The 20,567-nt window shown below is 45.7% G+C and overlaps 1 protein-coding gene across 3 annotated transcripts; it reads left to right on the top strand.

The window, feature by feature from the left end:
• The first annotated feature begins 16,042 nt into the window (after positions 1 to 16,042).
• CUNH1orf210 (chromosome unknown C1orf210 homolog) lies at positions 16,043 to 19,884 on the top strand. 3 transcript variants are annotated; one of them, XM_039883384.1, is made up of 4 exons: positions 16,043 to 16,247; positions 16,625 to 16,829; positions 18,969 to 19,085; positions 19,233 to 19,884. In XM_039883384.1, the coding sequence occupies exons 3-4, from the start codon at positions 19,067 to 19,069 to the stop codon at positions 19,553 to 19,555; spliced, it is 342 nt and encodes a 113-aa protein (XP_039739318.1). In that variant the 5' UTR covers positions 16,043 to 16,247; positions 16,625 to 16,829; positions 18,969 to 19,066; the 3' UTR covers positions 19,556 to 19,884. The 3 variants fall into 3 exon arrangements, with proteins under 3 accessions (XP_039739318.1, XP_039739328.1, XP_039739336.1); XM_039883394.1 differs by having other exon boundaries at positions 16,625 to 16,915; XM_039883402.1 differs by lacking the exon at positions 16,625 to 16,829 and having other exon boundaries at positions 16,056 to 16,247.
• The last annotated feature ends 683 nt before the right edge of the window (positions 19,885 to 20,567 follow it).

The following is a 20,567-nucleotide window of genomic DNA, read 5'->3' as shown; positions in this document are numbered from 1 at the left end:
CAAGAGTGGTGGTGGGGAGGTTGTGGGAAGGACAGACCTGGGGCTTATTGGGCTGATTTTTCCATCCCCTCTTTTCCCCTCTGTCCCGAGTCTTGCCAACACTCAGGAGACAGGAGACAGGAAAGGGAGGAAGCCACTGGCTTCCGCCCATTGAGGAGAGATGGGGGGAGGATATTGTTCTGGGGTCTCCCCTCCCCCTCAGCACATACACACAATATGACCCACATGATTCCTCGTGTGGTTCTCAGGACAGTTACATAGGTGTCCTAGAAAGCTGTTCACACATGTAACGAGGATCTGTGTGGGCCTGCGAATGTGCACGCTCAAAGGAACAAAAGAACTCACACTCAGTGCAAAAAAAGATCTTCCATTCCCAGTTCTATCTTGTGTAATTCTCTCTCTCATTTAATGGCTGCAAAACCAAAGCGTGCTGTGCTTGAGGGCAGGCTGAGGTCATGGCAAAGCTGGGGCTCGAACTTCTGATTCGGTCGCTCCTCACAGGGAATGTGTTAAACAGACCCACGGAGTCTTGTATTTATAGTACTCAGCCAAAGCCACTAACAGAGGCTTCAGCTCTTTGTCTGCCTGATGTCATTCATTTTATAGCAAACCCTGCCTGTCCCTGGGTACTGGGGCAGCAGAACCCAGTGAGTGCAGCACGGAGTGCACTCACTCTTGAGGGCTGACAACAGCTCGTGGGCAGTCCCAGCCCTTTGGCAAAGTCTCCAAACCCCATGGTTCTTGCCTTTGCTGTGCCCCCTCATCTCTCACTGCCTTGGCACCAGTGTTCCAACTGGTGCCACCAGTGACAGTTTCTAGAACGGATCATGATCTGCAGGTACGGAATGCCTGCAGGATGTGTGTGTGTGTGTCCGTCCTTGCAGGGAGCAGAGTGAGAAGTCTTGGAGCCATCAGATGTCTGGAGCTTGCTGGTGAAGTCTGTGGCCCCTTTGGCCTGGAATGGATAGTTAGGGTGGGGATGAGACCTGGCGCCAGCTTAAGTGATTCGGGTTTAGAAGTCCAAGGCCTCCCTTTTGTGCCGAAATAGCTTCCCCAAGTCTGTTTCTGGGTGAAGGCTGGACTCTTCTTTGGACGTGTCAGGCTCTAATTCATTGACCTGGGGAAGCTGGGTCCCCATAGCTTGGTTAAGCTGGTTTAGTCCTGGGGCTCTTCTGAAAATCCCTGAAAAGTCCAAGAGAGACTTTGACTCCTGGTATAGCACAAAAAAGGATCACTCTATAGGCCCTTAGACAACCCATTCCTAGGTCTGAGGCTTGGAAAATCTTTCTTCAGATAAGACTTGGGTGGGAGTGGGAATAAGGATGGGGGTGTGTGTGGTTGATGCCTTAGACTTTAGCTCATCTTGGTGACAAGATCTTTGAATCCAGTATGAGAAAGGAGCTGGGAAATGCTAGGGCAGTTTGTCTGGCAGGATTGTAGGCAGAATATTTTTGTGGAACTATTGTTTTGTTTCTGGGAAAAACTGGTGGGCCTGATGTCATTTTGGCAATGTACATAGAACCCTTGGGCAATATCCTTTCTTCTTGAAAATGACACAGATAACTGGCACAGGTGTTTGCTCTGAATGAAGTTTGAGACTGTGACCCCATGGCACATGCAAAAGACTCCAGGCCCGTCTGCCCTCCGTGCTTTCAACTGGGAAACAAAACTCGATAGTAATGATGTGTAGATAAATACAGTGCAAATATTGCAGAGTTTGTATACAAGGATTTATAGTATAAAACAATGTCCTATAAGTGTAAAAGTATATTTTTACATGTGTTTGGTTATGCTGAGAGTAATTTGAATAGCGCCTGTTTACAAATAACATGTCACAAATGAAATATCACCACACAAATTTTGAGTAGTTGTGTATACATTAGCTGTTGCAGTACGAATACTTAGACCATAATGCGTATCTTAAAGTCTCAGTCACTGGAAAACTATAGGTCAAAAATAATGTTAATGCAAATAAGCAGTTCTACACATTGTAAGGCCAACCCTCAAACTGAAAACAAATTAAATTGATAATGATCACACTAAACTAATTTTTTTTTTAAAAAGCAAAAATAGCAGCATGAGCAACTCTACACAAGACTGATAATTCACTGCTAAGGAAGCCACCTTGCTGCAAATAGTAGGAATTCCAGCTGTCAGCACGTGGGCACGTGCAGTTTTGTCAGGTTGCCAGGGGGTTCAGGGTACCTGGGCTTCCTAGTGGAACACTGAAGTCGAGATTTTAGTGACTTCTACATACCGATTTTAGTTTCCAACTGCCAAATTTTAGGGACCTTCAATTCGAAGGTTACTAGTAAGAAGCCTGCAGTTGGACCTAAAAGGGAAAGGTAATGAAATTAGTTATCATTTGCCCGTAACAACTGAAAAAAGGACCTGTGTTTTCCAACTCCCTGAGACCCACCGGGACAGCTTCATGGTCCACTGTGGGCTGCAGAGCTAAATAGGTCTGTGTTTGCTCAATGGTGTCAGCTGTTTTGAATGATAGTGAAAATTATTGTGTATTTTTCATAGCTAATCTATAGATTGGGAGCTGCTTGTTTTGGAGAAGTAGTCTGTCTTGGTCTCTTTGGGCTATGCCATAACAAAACACCAGACGGGGTGGCTTATAAACAACAAACGTTTATTTCTCACAGTTCTGGAGGCTAGAAGTCCATGATCAGGGTGCCAGCATGGTCAGGTGAGGGCCCTCTTCCAGGTCGAAGGTCCTCACACGGTGGATAGGGCAAGGGAGCCCTCCTGGGCCTCTTTTATAAAGGTATTAATATCATTCATATGACCTAACCACCCCCCAAAGACCTCACCTCCCAATTCTATCATATTAGGCATTATAATTTCAACATATGAATTTTAGGGGGACACAAACATTCAGACCATAGCATTGTCTTCTAGGACCAGGTTAACGAAACCAAGGTGGGGCAGTCTGCAGCTTCAGAGGAACCCATGCCTGCCTGCATGTGTTTTCCAAGCCCCTCCTATGAGTGCCAGACCCCGTGCCACAAGCTGAGGATACACTCATGAGGAGGACAGACTTCGTGCTTTGAAATATTTAGCCTGAAAGGCAGGAGAGATCCTTTCATGGCAGACACCTGAAGACTCAAAGCTTCAGGGCATTTGTCCAAAGAATGAGAACCAATGTACTTTGGCAGGCAAGACCCACATTTTACTGGGGTTCCTCTTAGAGACTCAGTATATGATTTAATGACACACATGGTGATGTCTGATCCATATAGAGTTTCCTTTGGAATGATATTTCTTTTAGGGGGGCGTCTAAGTTTCAGAATAACAGCTGCAGAAGCGTAGGAAAGTATACAGAAGCTATGATTTGGCCATAACAATGCACAACCCTGATTGTTTTTTCTTTCTTTGCATGTGCTAGTTATTGCATGTGCTAATAATTAGTGTAAGAAAAATGATAAAATAGAAGCTGTCTTTTCATTTTCCATTTTGGAGAGACATAATTAACCTCTTCAGCCACCCCTCTACACACATGCGCGCGCGCGCGCGCACACACACACACACACACACACACTGTGTGTGCACACACGATGCCCAGCTCCTGCCCAACTATGATGTGTGTGCCTCCTCAGTGACTGTTACATTCTTTTCATGGCTTCCTGTACCTTTCCATTATGTAACCATCAACTTCCTTGAAATACCTGGCCAGTATTGCCTACTGGACAGTGAACTCCGTGTGGGTGGGACCACACCTGCAAATAATTGACAACACTGCAAATAATTGGCTCTCAGTAAATAGTTGGCAAAAAATAAATGTGTGTTTGTTATGACGTATCATGACAGGGAAAGGCATGGGCAGGGTCTAGGTCTTTTTTGAAGAGAATTTCCCGTTTCCATCATCCCAGAAAAGGTGGTCCCCTCACAGGAATCTAGCAGTGATTAGCAGCCTCAATCAGAAGTGGATTCATTCCTGGTGGAGACTGTTTGGGCAGATGCACTGATGGCATGAATATTCATGGAGATTCTCTATCTGATGATCCAGGTTGGGTTGGGGAAGAAGTGAAACAAGAAGGGGAGGGGTAAATGCCTGAACTTTGAAGTGATTCTCTTGGAGAAGCATTTCTTCTCCAGGAATGGGTTACAGGAGGAGCAAGAATTACCTGCTTCAAGGCTACAGACAGGAGAGGTGGAGGAGCATTCTAACACAGCTCCTCAAGTCATATTGACCAATATGTGGTCCTACCATTCATGCCTAAAAGGCAGCTCTTGCCATGTTTTGTTTGAATTCTTTAACATCTGATCTGGTCTATATGAGTCCATTGGTCATGCACTTGGATGTTGCAGCAACATCAATTTGCTATAAAAGTTTCTGAATGCTTACTCTCAGTTTTTGTCCTTGTCTCTTTGTAACAGTTTTTAGACTAGTGCTGGGCCACTGGCCACCTTCTGAGTAGCACTCATCTAATGGCGTAAAGGACAAAGAAGGTTGGGGGATGGATGGCTGACATCAGAGCCAAGGTCTGAATTTGAGAGTTATAGCATTTCCGGGTTGTGACCGGGTCTATGGCTGTGAGAAGGGCAAGGAAGTGAAGGTCAAAAGAGATGGAGAAGTCTTACAGTGTTTTGAAGGACCACCTATAAGGATATGCTCCTTTTCGCCCCCTCACTATTCAGAACACATTGTATCTTTAGATGCGGGCATATAAAGACTCTGCACTGGGCCTTTTCAACCCAGGCCTTCCTAACTTGTGTATCATTTGCATGGTGGTGGTGGCAACACAACAAGAAAGACCTTTAAACTAAAATGGAATTTTGTCTTTTCTACAGAGTGATTCTAGTTCTCATGGCATGGTGATGGGAAGGACAGACTTCCTCTAAAATGACAAGGGTTAGGGTGGCAATGCTGGCCTCCTTCGCCAGGTATGATCGATGTGTGTCCCTGGGGTGCTCAGAGGACCCCAGACCTTGGGAGACCTGCCGTATTTGCTTATTTGGGGCTGAGGACTGCTTTTCTCCATGTTGGAACATGCCCCATCTTCCATCTAGCCTCTACCATTCTCTTCTGTGAATGAAGGACGTGGCGGGAATAGGGAGCAGCAGGCCATGCTGGGTAGTGAACAGGAGCCCAGGTGGGGTAAGGGCTGGCTGGCCGGCCAAGGCTGCACCTAGTTTGTGCTTTAGACGGTGGTGGTCCTGAGAGAAATATCCCTTTTCCTCATCCTAAGTTTAAATCAAGGGGCTGCCTGACTTTTCACCTTGACCTTGTAGAGAAGTCAGGGGTAGGGCTAGTAGTGCCTACCCTAGTAGAAGTCCATAGTTTATCTAGATTTCCTCAGTTCTTCCCTATGCCTTTTTTTCTCTTCCAGCATGCCATCCACATACCATATGACATTTAGTTGTCATGTCTTCTCAGGCTTTTCCTGGTGTGACAGTTTCTCAGACAAAATGTTGCTCACATTGTTCCAGCTTTGGCCATGGAGAGGTCTTTGTTCCTGTGTTCTTTTGACATGTCCCCACCAATGTAGGTTTGTTATTGTTATTTGTTTGTTCTTTAGTACTTCCTTACTTCCTGGCACTAACAAGATTCTCCAGGGTCATCTCGTATTTCTTCTTCTGGTCCTGGAATCAGCCTTCTCTCCAAGGAGCCCTGGTTTCTTTTGAGAATGATGTTACCAACCAAAAGTTGGGTGCCAGGTGTGCTCATTTGCTACTGGAGTATTATTGCTTCTGGGCTCCCTCAGCTGACAGAGCAAGGACATGACGTGTGTTTATAGCAATGTGTGCATATACACGTCTATAAATATATATTTATTTAACAATTTATATTAACGTTAAAGATGAGTTCATAAGGATGTCTCCAACTCTAATCCATTACCACTGTGTCAGGGGCAGCGCTTTTTCATCTCAGAACCACCCTCTCCCCTATCAAACACAACATTCATCCCTATGGTTTGATTTTTTAAAAAGCATATTTTTAGAAATGAATCACATCTGATAGCAAGAGCTTATCCGTAATTAGAACTAAATGTACTTTATGAAAAATGATAAAAGGTTAACACATGATATCAGTGAATTCACCTCAAGTATCAGATTTCTAAAAAGGCTACATGAAAGAAAAGAGTTTTCCCCTGGTAAGAATAGCCAGGAACACTCTGAAATAGATAAGGAAGGATGTGCCAGCCCTATCGGAAAGAAAAATGTCTCAGATTGTATTTTCCCAAGTTGGCTGCAACAGTTTCTCCTCTCCCACGTGTTTTTCTTGCCATGTGACCTTGACATTTGTGCCACTGGGGGGTGGGGTCATGTCTCTTCTCCTTGGATTTGGGTGAGACTGACTTGTCATCAAATGAATGCAAAGAATGTGACGCTATGTGGGTCAGAAAGGTGAGGCGGCTTCTAATTTGTTCTTGGAAGCACTTGCACTGTAACTCTGAGCTGCCATATAAACAGTCCGACTTCTCTGAAGCCACCATGCTTTGAGGAATCCCAAACTAACTCAGGCAGAGAAACCATATAAAGAACTGTTGAAGCTACTCAAGGAGAAAAAGATGCCCTGCAATAAGACTTTCCTGAATTCTTGACTTACGGAGACTGTGAGATATAAAACAATTGTTTTAAATGATTAAGTTTGGGGGTGACTATTTCACAGCAATATTTGCCAGAACATAAAACGTATAAAGTCTCAGTAATTAAAACAATGTGGTACTGGCACTGAAACAGACCAGGAGTAGAGAAAAACCGGAATGGAACCAAATACACATAGGAATTTAGCATACATAAAAAGTGGCATTTCAAATCAGTGGGAAAAGTTGGTCTTTCTAATAAATGATGTTGCAACAATTGGCAACTGTCTGTAAAAAATAAAATTAGATCTATACTCTACATCATATATTAAGATAAACTCCGAATGGGTCAAAGATTTAAATATAAAAAATCAAACCCGTGAAAGAACTAGAAGAAAACATGGATGAATTCCCTTATACCTTTGGATTAGGTAGCCTCTCTAGGCCTCAAAATCTACAGACCTTAAAAAAGAAGATTAATCAAATTGACTACACACACACACACACACACATATATATATATATATATATATATATATATATATATATATACACCACCCAAAAGGCAAAAATACGAGACGAATGTCAAAAATATTTGTAACTCATATTACAGATTAGAAATCAATAAAAACACATAAGATCCAATGGATAAATGGGCAAAGTTCATGGAAAAGACAACATGTTAACACACAATTATGTGATTATGAAAATAAATTTTATAGAAAAATAAATTCAAATGGTCATTTTACAGTCTTGTGTAAATGGTAAAATTGAGACCCGTCTGGGTAAAACTGTTATGCAAATTATGCACAAATAAAATACTGGTGAAATTTAAGTCTGGGTTGATATAGGGGAAGAAAATTCATCTCTACAGGTCGCCTCTCAAAATCGACATCAAGGCCATCTGAAGAGGAGTGTCAAATGGGTTCTCTTGTGAATGACAAATAACTCCTCCCAAGTAAGCCCTTTCAGTGGACTACCTGGAGTGCACACAATTATTTTTCAAAATAAACAGAGTGAGAGTTCCATCTTTGCTCCTTGGATTTAAACTAAGCTATTATGTATAAACTGTGTAAAGTATGTGAAGTTGAATGCTGCTTTGTTTTCCTTAGTGATTTTAAAGGAAATGGGTAGTTTCAATATGCTTCCCCCTCCCCCATCACATTCCTGTTCTTCTAAAGCTGCCCTTGTGTCTTGGCTCCTAGAATATTTTGAAAAGCATTTAAGATATCTCTTTGTTATGTGCCACCCCAAATGCGTGTGTCTTTGTATACTCCATAAATGCTTTAACTCTGCCCTGTTTGTCGCAATTTCTTTTTGAAGAATGCAGTAAAATATTGACCAAACAACATTGCAAAGTTTTCTTTTGGTTGAAATAAGCAACATATTAACTCAGTTCCTAAGTCCTGTCTTTGCCTGAAATTGACTTTACCAATAAATCATTCTTCGTGTTGATAAACGAAGGAAAAAAAAAAAAAAGAAAAAGTAATGCTTTCCATTTTTTTAGGTTAATAGTTGGTAACAATGGGACTTTCACTTAACTTCAGTAGCAACTAAAGCCATATTGTCAACTCAAAAACAGTGTTTGCTGTTCTTCCAGGAAATACCTCTATACTTAGAGGAAGTTGTCAGCAAACACTTTTGGAACTTCAGGCTGAGGTTATGTTCCTGAAGTTAGCAATTGAGTGAGCATATGTGTTTTCACTCTAGGCTGAAAAGATGTGCCAGGTGTTTGTGACAAGCTGTGATGAGGACTATAGATTACTTGGAACCCATTGTGTTCTTTTTCCTTGTTGGAAAAAGAAAGCTTCAGAAAACAAGCCCTTATTTAAAGGAAGCCCCAGTTAATCCAACAAGGCTTTGAATAAAGTCTCTTTTATACAAACTGCTTGACAAAGGCCATTTTTTTCCCCCAAGGAACCCGGTGAGACTAGAAGCTGGAATCAACACTCCTCAGACAGTTCAAAGCTCAGGACCTACTTAAAACATAACAGAATTTTACTGACCTTGATAAGAATGAAATTTACCCAATAATGCAAGCAGAGGTCTTATGTAGAACACCAATAAACCTCAGTTGCAATGACAAATAGTTATGGAACATTTACAGGTGCCAGAAAAGTGTTGATGCCACATCATGGGCTCTCCGCCTGTTGAGGTTGGTTTCAGTATGATTATCCCCATTTTACAGATGAGGAAACCAATACTTTCTAAAGTTAAGTGGTAGAGCTCTGCTCTGACCCCAGACAATCTGATCTACAACCAAAGAGCTTAACTCTGCACAAGACCTGCTAGATGGTCCTACATAGCAAGCAGGTTAAAATTCTCTGCCAGCATTCACAGGTGGGCTGCTATAAAGGTCATCCCTCAAATGCTTAAAAAATGATTTAAGAATGCCAATATTATGTACTTAAAAAGCATGAGAGATTTTATTCTGGAAAAATAATAAACTCCATGCCATGTAATGATCCACTGGGGCTCCTTTAAAAGGCAGAGACAGGCAGGCACCAATTTTCAGAGCATCTCAATTTTAAGGTATACCAGGTTCTTGCTTCACCCCAGGTCACTCTGAAATCCTAGAACCAATAGCACACGACACAAACGACTCATTGTCCTCCTGACTCAACCAACAACAGCAAGCCTACTTAGAATACAAAGCACATTTTATGAGAGAAAGCTGCCACCACAAGCCACAGACACACAGGTTCTTGCAGAATCCACAGCCTGAGTGAACCATGGGGACTGCTTCCTGGTTAGTCAGTCTTATTTTAAATATTGAGGATAAGAGGCAGCAACAGCATAATGAATCTCATGATTCATTTGTGTGACATAGGGATGATAGGAAAACTTTCGAAAGCAGTTTCTCACTCTTTTCTTAGTCTTTTTTACCTAAAGGCGTATTGGGGCTTTGTCATCCCCATCCTAACCTCCACCCTGAGGAAAGAAAGCTAGTGCAACAACTCTGGAAGTGGGTTTCCTGTCCCCAAGGAAAGAGATACCTCCTTCTAAGCTTAAGTGGCACCTGCCACCAGATGAACTGCTTCCAAACCCTTGGGGTCTCAGGTGGGCGCCGACATTTTCCGATCCCCATGAGAAAGCAAGAATGTGGGAAAGATGACCATTCCTATGGCATGGGGCCCGGGGGGTGGGAGGGAGTGCAGCATGATGGAGCCATTTGGACTAGCTGGTCTGCCACCTCTGGCCATTTGCCTGGGCATGACATCTCCCAGGAGAGAGTGTGGTAGTCTCCGGCCACATCTGCTGAGCTCTGTTCTCCTAGACCCAGTAAGCCCAGACATAACCGATCACAGGGGTGCCACAGACTGCCACCTCATCACACTGGGCATGTATAAGGTCTAATTATATATCCAACATGGCAAAATGGAGCTGGTGGCTTAGGACGAATTTGTCCCATAAACCCGGATGCAGGATTCGATGTGGTAACCATATGAGGTAATTCGATGTGGTAACCATATGAGTTTCGGGGTGGTGTATTTGGGGATATAAGAGACTTGGTAAGTTCTCCCTTAGGCCTTCCTGAAATACCTGACAGACTCATCCAACTTGAAGAAGAAACCCTAGAAGCTGCAATCCTCAGTCTCAGGCCTAGGTATGAGAAGCTCCACTGGAGATATGTCCTCTGAGCTTACTTCAGTGAACGGTGACCTCTCAGTGGTGACTAGGTCAAAGGGCTTGTTTTCACCAAGCTTCAAGCCTGTCCCCACTGGGACTACTTTAGAGATGCTCTGAATGCTGGGACATATCCTGGACATCATCAGTGGCAGACCAGGAGTGGGGAAAGGTCAGCCTTTAGGGAAGGTGGGGGTTGAATAAAGGAGGAAGAGTGCAGGGTGGTGCTGAGGAGGTGCTGACTCTACCTCAGGAGGCTGGAAGTGGCTGGAAGCAGGAAATGGGCAGCCTCTCTCCAGAGGCTTGCAAAGAAGAAGGGGGTCCTCTACCTATTCAAAGGGTCATCTTTTTACAATAAGAGAGTGGTTCCTGCACATAGAGTACAAAGAGTTAACACCAGTTCTTAACCTGGAGGGAGCAAGTGAGCCCCCTAGAAATCTAACCATTTATTCATTCATCGGACAAGTTTCTATTGGGTACCTACCACATGCCAGGCTTGTGAGCATATTTGTGACTGGGTGTGCAAATGCATTTCCCTGCTCTCATCGGCTTCTGAAAAGGCAACTACAACACCCCCAAGGTTAAGACCCCCAGTTCTGCTACAGGGAGGAGTTGAGTCAGATGGAGAAGGGAGTGGGTATAAGGTGAGGACTGGGACACCTCCTTTTGCTAGCTTAGCATCCTTTTGAGGTTGGTTGGGAAATATAATCAAATCTTTGAAAGGCAGTGCGATTGCTATCTGTCACTCCAAATGATCGTGAGGAATCAAATACTTTGATGGTAAATTTTACTCTTAGGAGCTGATAATAAAAAAATAATGAGATGTTCTAAATTAATTCACAGCAGCTGGAGAATAAGAGAGAGAGAGAGAACTGGTAGTCTGTTAATGGCTGCTGACCAGCTAACAAAAGACTTCTCACTTTCCTGTTTTGCCTGTTGTAATTTCAAATTTTCAAGTGGCTATTTCTGTAGATTATTTTAGTCAGGCACCATCTAACTCCAGGAACCCACCCCACTTCCCCCACTCCTTTACAGGAGGGCTTCCCTGACTGCTGCCCGGGGGCAGATATTTCTTTATGTGGACTCAGCTATTCCAGAGCTGCCCCCCATCACCTTCCCACACCCCTTTGCCTATAGCTCAGGTAAATTCTTTCTGACCATTTTCTTCTCCCTTCTACATAGCCATGCTGCTGATAGTTTAGACTCCATGCCCAAGACTGGTTTTTCTGGTTAGCATTTTTGGCTCAATGAAACCTTACTTACAAAAAGACTTTCAGTCATGGAAGTGAAAATTTGTTAGTTTGACAGAGTAGAGGGATGTAGTTGGGATAAAATAGAAAGGTGCTGGACCTAGAGTCAGAAGAGCTGGGTTTGAATCCTGGCTCTGCCATTTATAGTAGGGCTATTAGCATGTTATCATTAGACCTCTGATGCAAAAGGTTAAGTTGATCACATGCTTTAGATAATAGTAAAACGCTCATTAGTCTGCAGGCCCTACCTCAAGACCACTTTCTGGTTCATATCTCAGAGCTTGTCTTTACCAAGAATTGCATTCCCTGGTAACCTCCATTTTCATATGTCACCATCTGCTCACCACTTTCTATTTTTTCAACTTACTCTCTCTAGTACCCCAGCAATTGCTCCTGAAATCCACTGATCCTACCTCTTTGTCAGGGCTCCTGACACCTCCCTACCCCGTCCTCACTGCCTTCTTTACTGGGCCCAGATTGCGTGAGTCATCATGGCATTGCTTCTGTGCCTAAAAGTCTGGCTCCCTTGTCCCTCCCTGGCTTTATCTGATTTGCCCCTCAAATCTCCATCCTGGTTAAATCGCTCTCTTCATCTTCTCCCCATCTGCACTTGGAATGGCTACAAAACAAAAATACTCAGCTACTCCAACTGACTTCAGATTCATGTTGCTCACCTCAACAGGGGTCTTGCTACTGCCTGGTGAGCCTCTCACTTGCTGGCAGGTTTGGATGACCGATTCATACCTTCTCTTCTCTCCTTGAACTCCAGTACCTCTCTGCTCTTCACTCTCAGCCAATAACATTGCTCTCTATTTCTCTGGTAAAACAGAAGCCATGAGAAGAAAACTCCCTAAGGCTCCCATCATTTCACCTTTATACTCCACCTTCCTCAGAGGGACTCTCCCTGCTCCTGCTCAAGGTCAACCTGTGCACTGGACCCCATGCCTCTTTACACCTTCAGGACGTCACACCCGCATTGTCCCTTCTCTTTGCCTTCTGCATTGTCAATTTTCTCTCTCTCCTGGATTATTCTGGCCAGCACACACACATGGTCTAACAGCTCCTGGCCTTAAAAAAAAATCCTCCTTTGATTGCACCCTAGCCTCCAGTGTCTGCACCACTTCTCTACTCCTTTTATAGCAAAATTCCTTAAAGAAGTGGTCTCCACTTCCTCTGCTCCCATACTTATGCATTGCTCCAGTCTGGCATTTGTCCCCAACATACCGGTGAAACTGCTCTTGTCAAGGTTACCAGTGACCTCCACATGGCCAACTTCAAAGTCAATTCTCAGTATATATCTTAGTTGCACATATCATCAGCATTTGATGTAGCTGACCAAGGCCTTGCCCTTGAAACACTTTTTCTGGCCTCCAGAACACCTGTCTCACATGTCTTATTCCCACCATGCTGCTGGTCATGCCTCGACCTTATTCCTGCTTCTCCTTCTTCTCCCCCGACTCCCACTGTGCTCCAGGGCTCAGCCCTCAGCCCTTTTTTCTCTCTACACCTAGATGACTAGATTTAAAAATCATCCACATTTTCCTATTCCCAAACATATTTCTAGCCTTCACCTTCCCCTGCATTCTGGCTAAATTATGCTACTGCCTACTTAGGATGCTACCTGGATGTCTCATGGGCATCTATCTCACATCTAGCATGTCCAAAACCAAGGTCCTGATTGCCCTCTCAAATTTGTCTCTTCAGAGTCTTCCCACTTGAATAAATGACAACTCTATCCTACTAGTCGCTCGGGTCGAAACTTTGGAGTTATTCTAGATCCCTTCCCCACCGCCCCCTTGCACCTAGTCAGCAAATTGTGCAGGCTCCACCTTCATAATACATCCAGAATCTGAGTACTTCTCCCCATTTCTACCTGACTACCCTAATGCCACATTCCCTTGTGGGGCAAAAAAAAAAAAAAAATTAGTGCTTTTCCTCCCACTGTCTTAGTTCTTTCAGCTGGGCTAATAATTAAATTAACAGAGACAGATTAATAGGAGAAAAGTCAAATTTTAATACATGTGCATGGGGAATTTACATAACATGAAAATTCCAAAGACAGTGAGGCAACATTGGGGATATGTGACATTTTAGACAAAGGAGAAGGGGGCAGAGTCTTAGATTTCAGAAGTGAGAATGGGCGATTTACAGGTAGTTGAGGAAGAGCAGAACACACTCGAACACACTCGCAGGCAAATTCTTGCTGGGCAACTCCGAAACAATGAGACACGGGATATCTAGTTAACAGGTCCCTGACTGAAGCCCTCCTATTTACCATACTTAATTCAAATTAGGCTATGGATTTCCTTCCTTAATCAGGTTTTTCTGTCTGAATTTCTTGGGCAGGAAAGGGGAAAGAGTGAAAGGTCCTTTCTGAGTTTTGTTTCTTAATAAGCAGATTAACATCAATATCTCAAAAAGGCAGCTTCGGAGAAGCAAAACTTTAGTTCTTTCACTCTCTCTCTTGGGTGATAGCAATAGCTTCCTAACTAGCTTCCTAACTGGCCTCCTTGCGTCTACCCAGGCCTCCTCTAACCCATTTTTCACACAGAAGCCAAAGGACAGTCCTTCAGTCCTCTACTTAGATCAATGGCTTCCCACCTCACTGAGGGAAGGACCTGATGAGCCCGGCCTCTGACAGGCTCCTGATGCAGTTCCTCCCACCTCTCTCCACTTACTGTATCCCACCCATCTGGCCTTCTGCTGTTGCTTGAACAAGCCAGCCATGCTCCTGCCTCTCGGTCTCTGCCCTTTCCCTAGATATGGCATGGTTGCTGTCTCACTCAAACATTCGGCTCAAACATTCCCTCTTTAGTGAACACCCTCTTTTTCTGACTATTTAATATAATGTAGTAGCCCCCTCCACAACTCCCTACCACATGAAGCTATTCTATTTTCTTCGTAGCACTCACCATTATCGGAAATAATTTTATTTATTTCTTCGTGTATTGGCTGTCTTCCCCACCAGAATGAAAGCTGTATGGTGGCAGGAACTCTGTCCCTAGCAGCTAGCACAGTGCCTACCACATAGTTGCCAGGGTTGCCGTAGAAGGTCGTAAAGGTTGTCCACTGCACCAGAGCTCGAGCTCCTGGCTGAGAGGCCAGTGGGTGCCAATACTCAGCCTGCTCTCTGCTCTCCATGCTGTGGGGGCACCCAACAGGTTGCCTTCTGCTATTCTGCCATGCATGCCAATGGGCTGGCTGTGGCTCTGTGGTGGGTGTTCAATAAATATTCATTGAATAAATGACTGACGGATGGATGTGCAGAACTTTACTTGATTTCTTCTGTGGGACTAGGCAAATTCCCTTCTTATGGCCTCATTGTCTTCACCTGTTAAGGGGCTAATTAATATCTAACTAATAGTGTAGTTATAAGGAGTAAATGAAATAGTTCATTAAAAAGCTGGCACGAATATGATTTCATGTGTATGAAATATCGAGAACAGGCAAATCCAAGGAGACAGAAAGCAGATTTGTGGTTGCTGGAGCCTGAGGGGCAGGGAATGAGGCGTGACAGCTCAGTGGGCAGGGGGTATCCTTTCAGTGTGACGAAAACATTTTAGAACGAGATACAGTGATGGTTGTACAACATTCTGAATGTACTATATGTCCCTGAATTGTGCACTGACAATTGCTAAAATGGTGAATTTCTTGTTATGTAAATACAGTTACGTTATATGAATAATTAAAAAAGAAAATCGCAGTGCTCGGGACATGGTAGGTGTTCACTGAATACCTTTTGGATGCTATAATTTCCTTGCTTCAAAATCAAAGGAAACTCTCAACCTCCCTTGACTTCTCACTCCTCCGTCCCGGATAGTATTCACTTTCCTCTCATTCATTCATTTCAGAAGTATTTATTGTCGCTATTTTAGATATTGGGGATTTGAAGGGGAACAAGACAGGTGCAGACCCTATCCTGAGTTCTCAGGTTTGTAAGGGACCCTGCCAAATAAAGAGAAAAATCACAATATTGTGGTCAGGAATATGGGGGAGAGGAGCTGGGGCCTGCGGGGGCACAGAAGAGGGGAGGAGAGACACATACTAGAGTCAGGGAAGGCTGTCTGGGTAAAGAGGCACCTAAACTGGGGCCTGAGTGATGAGTAGGCCTGGGAGGAAAATCAGCCAGGTAGGAGATGGACGAGTCGGGGGAGGAGCTGGAGGGACCGGTTAGAGGAATTCAGAGTCCCAGGAACAGTGCATGTAGAGCCTAGCAGGTGAGAGCATGGTGGGTTCCAGGAACAGAGAACAATTTGGTGTGACTGAAGCAAAGAATTTGAAGTGTAGGTGCTAGACGCGTTGGGAGGAGTAGGAAGGGGTCATTGATAGTAAAAGTTCGGAATCCGTGCTAAAGATTCAAGGTTCTGCATGAACTGGCCTTCACTTTGCCGCTGCAGTTCTGGCAGGCCCCCTTGCAAACCCTGGCTACAGCCCCTGTGCCCTCAGGGTCCCTGTCAATATTTGTGCTTGCTTGGTTTAGCTCTTGCAGTCCTTCCTCCTTTAGATATTTACTGAGAGCCTGCCCTGTGCCAGATGCTGGGAACGCAGAGACTCCACCCTGGGAGAGCTCGCAGGCTAATGTGGGAGGCAGCACAGGAAGAAATCATTACAAGATAGAGAAATGCTGTGATAGAGGGTGCACAGGCATGGAGGAGGCGGGGCTTGCCAGAGTAGACTGAGGACTCAGGGAAGGTGACTCTGGAACTGGGTCTTCAAGGACAAGGAGGCACTAGGCCTGGGGACAAGGAGTAGGGCAAAAGAGGGATTCAGATCCTACCTTTGTGGGGTCCTAGGTTCCTTGACATCCACATGAAGGCCTGAACCCTCTATCCAGGTAAGTACAAACACATGATAACACCCCAAGGGCACATATACGCCCCCCAAAAGGTCTCTGAATACTCCCCATTGACCTCCACATCCCCTCCCCCCACAGGCTTACACACACGTTTGCAGGCAATGATAACTGTCCTGATCTCTGGCTTTGCCTGGAAGAATGCCCACCTCCCATTCCTCCCCCCACCTCCCCCACCTCCCCCCACCCCCACCGCCCCCACCCCTCCCCACCGCCCCCCCTCCAGTTCCGGCCCACCGCCTTCACAGGCCTGCAAAGCTCCCTCTTCAAATCTGGACTTTGTACCTGTTACCGGAAATTCACTGCTTATTAGGGCTGTCAGCCTGAGCAGCTGCCTGCTAATGCGTCCGCCTTTCTAGGGCCTGCTGGACCCCTCTCTGGATCCCAGCTGCACCAACCCACGCCCCTCCCCCAGTACTGGGGGTGGGGGTGAGTCCTGTGCCAGTAAGGTTCTCGGCAAAAGCTTGGTTAGATGTAGAGCGAGTCCTTCCTGTTGGGGGCGTTGCCTGCTGCCCAGCCCTCCTCCCTAACCTGCGCCTCCAGCCCCGCCTGCTGCGTCCCCAGGTAAGACCAGCGGCAGCTCTGGCCCGCCCACCTGTCTGCCCGCCCCAGCCGGAAGCTTTCTCCACGGACTGTATACAGGTCTACAGGTGGGGAGCAGAGGGGAAAAATTGGGGGGCTGGGAAGGAGAACCCACAGATCCCTGAGGGCTCCTGGGAGCGGGAAAGGAGCTACAAATCAGGGTGTATGTCTGTGAAGATCAGAGGGTGTGACCTGAGGGAGTAGGATGACAGCCTGTGGGTGTGGGTATGTGTCCTTGAGAAGAATTCACAGGGACAGAGTAGGAAGGAAAGGAAAAGGAATAATTCTTAGAAACATCTCATCGAATTATATTAATTTCCTTTTTTTTTTGGAGACTCAGTGCATAGTGTAGGCATAGTAGGCACCTAATGAATGTTTGCTAATGAGGAAGTGAATGATTTACCTCTCCTTTCTAATGCCCCACCCCCATATTCACTCTCAGCTCTCTCCCTCACTCTTCTCACAAACACATACTGAGCAGTTGAGTACCAAGCTTTGTGGAAGTCCCAAGATACAGGTTAATCAGCCCAGTCCTTGCCCCCAGGGAGCTAACTGCCCATCTAGTAACTGGCCAGTTCTGACTGGTAGTTGATAGGTTAGGTCAGTAAAGGGGTCCTGGGACAACCTCACAGTCAGGCAGGCATGATCTGATTTGGCCTTGAGGGATGGCAGACAAAAAATTGAGCAGGGATGGGATGGCTGGGAAAGTGGAGGGTGGGTGCTGTGGGAGGTGTGTATGTGTGTTGGGGAGGACATGGTGGAGGGAACTGTGGAGCAGAGAAAGGAGAGTTTGGCCTGAGGGCCATGTGCTGGATTGTGAGGTGGAGGAATTTGCATGTAGCCCTGGCCCTGAGGAGCTTTTGAAGGAATTTTAAGTAGATGGGTCAGATTTGGCTTTAGGTCCATTACTCTGGGGAATGGACTAGCAGTTGGGAGGTTATTGCAAAAATCGAGGTATAAAATGAAGGTGGCTTGGACAAGGGCGGTGGCAGTAGGGATGCTGAGCAGGGGCATAGTTGTTCCAGAGATATTTACAGGGCTTGGTGACTAGTTGGCAGTGAGGAAAGAGGGTCTTGTTAAGGTATCGGAATTAAAGACGATGGTGGAGCACTCCCCTGAACTAGGTACTTCTCTCCTACGTGCTTTCCTATCCTGGATATTCCTCGCCAAGTACTCTTCTGATTCAGGTACTCCACATCTGCAGATAATCTCTAGCCCTAGCTGGTCCTCCAACAGGTACTTCCTAACCTAGGTGCTCTTCCTATAGATACTTCCCTAATTCAGATGTTGCTTCCTCAGAGATTCCTCTGATTCAGGTGCTGCTTCTTCAGGTATTCGCAAGCCTAGATGATTTTCTTCCAGATACTCCCTTAATTCAGGTGCTCCTCTTCTAGATCCTCCCCAGCCTTAGTGATTCTTACCCTGATAATTTCCCGATTCAGGTGATCTGCATTTAGCTACTCCTTGAATACGGTCTGCCTCTGAGGGAGTGTGCCTGAGGGCTGTGGTTAGAGGCGGGGTAGCAGAGGCTTCTAACTTAGGAGCAGAGGGGCCAGGGCTGCTTTGGCTGTGTCTGAGACCCCTGCCCTGGGTGGGGACTGGCACCATCTTCTACATGTGGTCTCCACTTGGCCCATTAGCTGCAAGCAATTGCTGTTTTCCATCTCTGGGAGCCTGGCCTACCTGTGCCCCTTCGTCTCAAACTCAGCTTACCAAGCAGTGTAGCAGACTGGGCTCTGGACCCTGGTATAAGAGACCTGGATTCAAGTCCTGGGACTTTGCCAAATTAGCTACCCTTCTGGGCCTCAGAGTCCCCATCTATAGAGAAGAGATATGTTTATGCCCACATTACAGATTTCTGTGAGCATGTTGCCTGGTGCCTGAATCATAAGACGTGTTCAGTGTAAGTTCTAGCATTGAGTTATTTATTCAGCCACTTCCAGAGCTGGACCTTACAATGTTCCCTTACAAATAGCCCATTTCTGTGGCTCAGCTTGTTTCTCTTGTGAACAACTGGTTATGGTCAGTTGTCCAGTCTCCAGAATTTGTGCAGCACTCTAACATGGCTGTGTGGCCTGAAATGCGTGGCCTGTTGGCCAACCCTGTGTGTGTATGTTCCAGGACTCTGTGCCCCAGGTCTGCTTGGTGCGTGGGGATCTTCTCGGAGCCAGGACTCTTGTGGCCAAGGCAGAGGCTCACCGGTGTCTTCTGGCCCCTCCATGAGTGAGACAAACCAAAGTGAGTGGCAGTGGAAGGGGAGCTGAGGAGCGCGGTGGATCCCCCTTAGATGCTGGGGTTGGGGGAAGGACCTTGTCTGCACTCCTCTCAGTTTCCTCAGGGAGCCCATCTGGGGTCCCTTCCATAATGCTGTCCTTTTCTCCACAGCCATTGTGGGGCCCTCAGAGCTCCCCACAGCATCAGCTATGTCCCCTGAACCAGGCACTGGGGCCCGGGCATGGCCTGTGCTGGTGGGGGTTGTGCTAGGGGCTGTGGTCCTCTCTCTCCTCATTGCACTTGCTGCCAAATGCCACCTCTGCCGCAAATACCGTGCCAGCTACCAGCACCGCCCACTGCCCGAGACCAGGAAGAGGGTATGCCCAGAAGTGGGTGAAGATGACGATGATGATGGCTTCATCGAGGACAATTACATTCAGCCTGGGGCCAGCGGGCTGGGGACAGAGGACAACAGGAACCACTTCTCCCTCTGAAACCTGATCTTTGGACACCCCTGGCCCCCTCATGCCTGACAGCTTAAAGACAGCAGATATTGCATGGGAGCTACTAGCCTCAGGGACAGAGGTGGTTAAGGTTTAAGGGGTGATCAGGGATAGAGCAATCTTCCTTTCCCTGACGCTAGCCATCAAAGTGACAATGACCATCTCTTACTCATCAACCCTCAGTGACTCCCTGCTATTCTCAGGATAAAGCCCACCAAGGGCCTAACTGTGGAAATAAGGCCTCTGTCAGCCTCTTGGTTTCCTTTCTTGCCTTTTTCTATTATACTCCCTATCTATCTACCTAATTATTATTCTTATATGCCAGGTGAAAATCAATGTGCCAAGTTTCCTATTGAATTTTTCCTATCAATAAAGTAGGTAATCTGAATGGTTATAATATATTACCTTTTTCACAGGTATTAATCTATTTTCATTTCAAATAAAAATGAAAAGTTGCTCATTTTTATTTTCCTGAAATAGAACTCATGCATAAAAATGTTCCTTGTCACTCATAGCTGGGAGACACTGCTCGAACATCCCCCTCCTCCAGCATGCCTCCTGTGAGCCCCTCCCTCTCACAGCACCCTGTGAGCTTCTCCATCGTCACCCTTGCCAAATTTTACCTTAATCTTTATTGCAACTTGCACTTACTACTGTGCTAGATTGGGAGCTCCCTGAGGCCACAAACTGTGTCTTATTTGTGTCTTCCGAGTCTTGCACAAGGCGGATGCTAAATAAACACTTGTCAAATTTGTTGAATTACTGTGGGCTCAGGAGTGAGTCGATGAAAAGTAAGGTAGTGGACTTGATCAAGAACTTGACAAAGAGAAGGATAGGGTCATAGCTGCTGGTGTGGATACTGGGGTAAGGGAGACAGTTAAGCTTCTTTTGGTTCTTAGCTTCTTTTGCAAACTATGGAAAGAAGTTAGGGGAGGGGAAGAATCCTAGCTTTGCATAGAGTTAAAGGGATAGCTGACTTGGAAGGGCAGGAAGCAGGTAGTCC

Source organism: Pteropus medius, unplaced genomic scaffold (assembly GCF_902729225.1).
Source record: "Pteropus medius unplaced genomic scaffold, Ma_sr-lr_union100, whole genome shotgun sequence".
NCBI classification, from domain to species: domain Eukaryota; kingdom Metazoa; phylum Chordata; class Mammalia; order Chiroptera; family Pteropodidae; genus Pteropus; species Pteropus medius.
The sequence above is the reverse complement of the archived record's forward strand: the minus strand, read 5'-3'. Positions and strand labels throughout refer to the sequence as shown.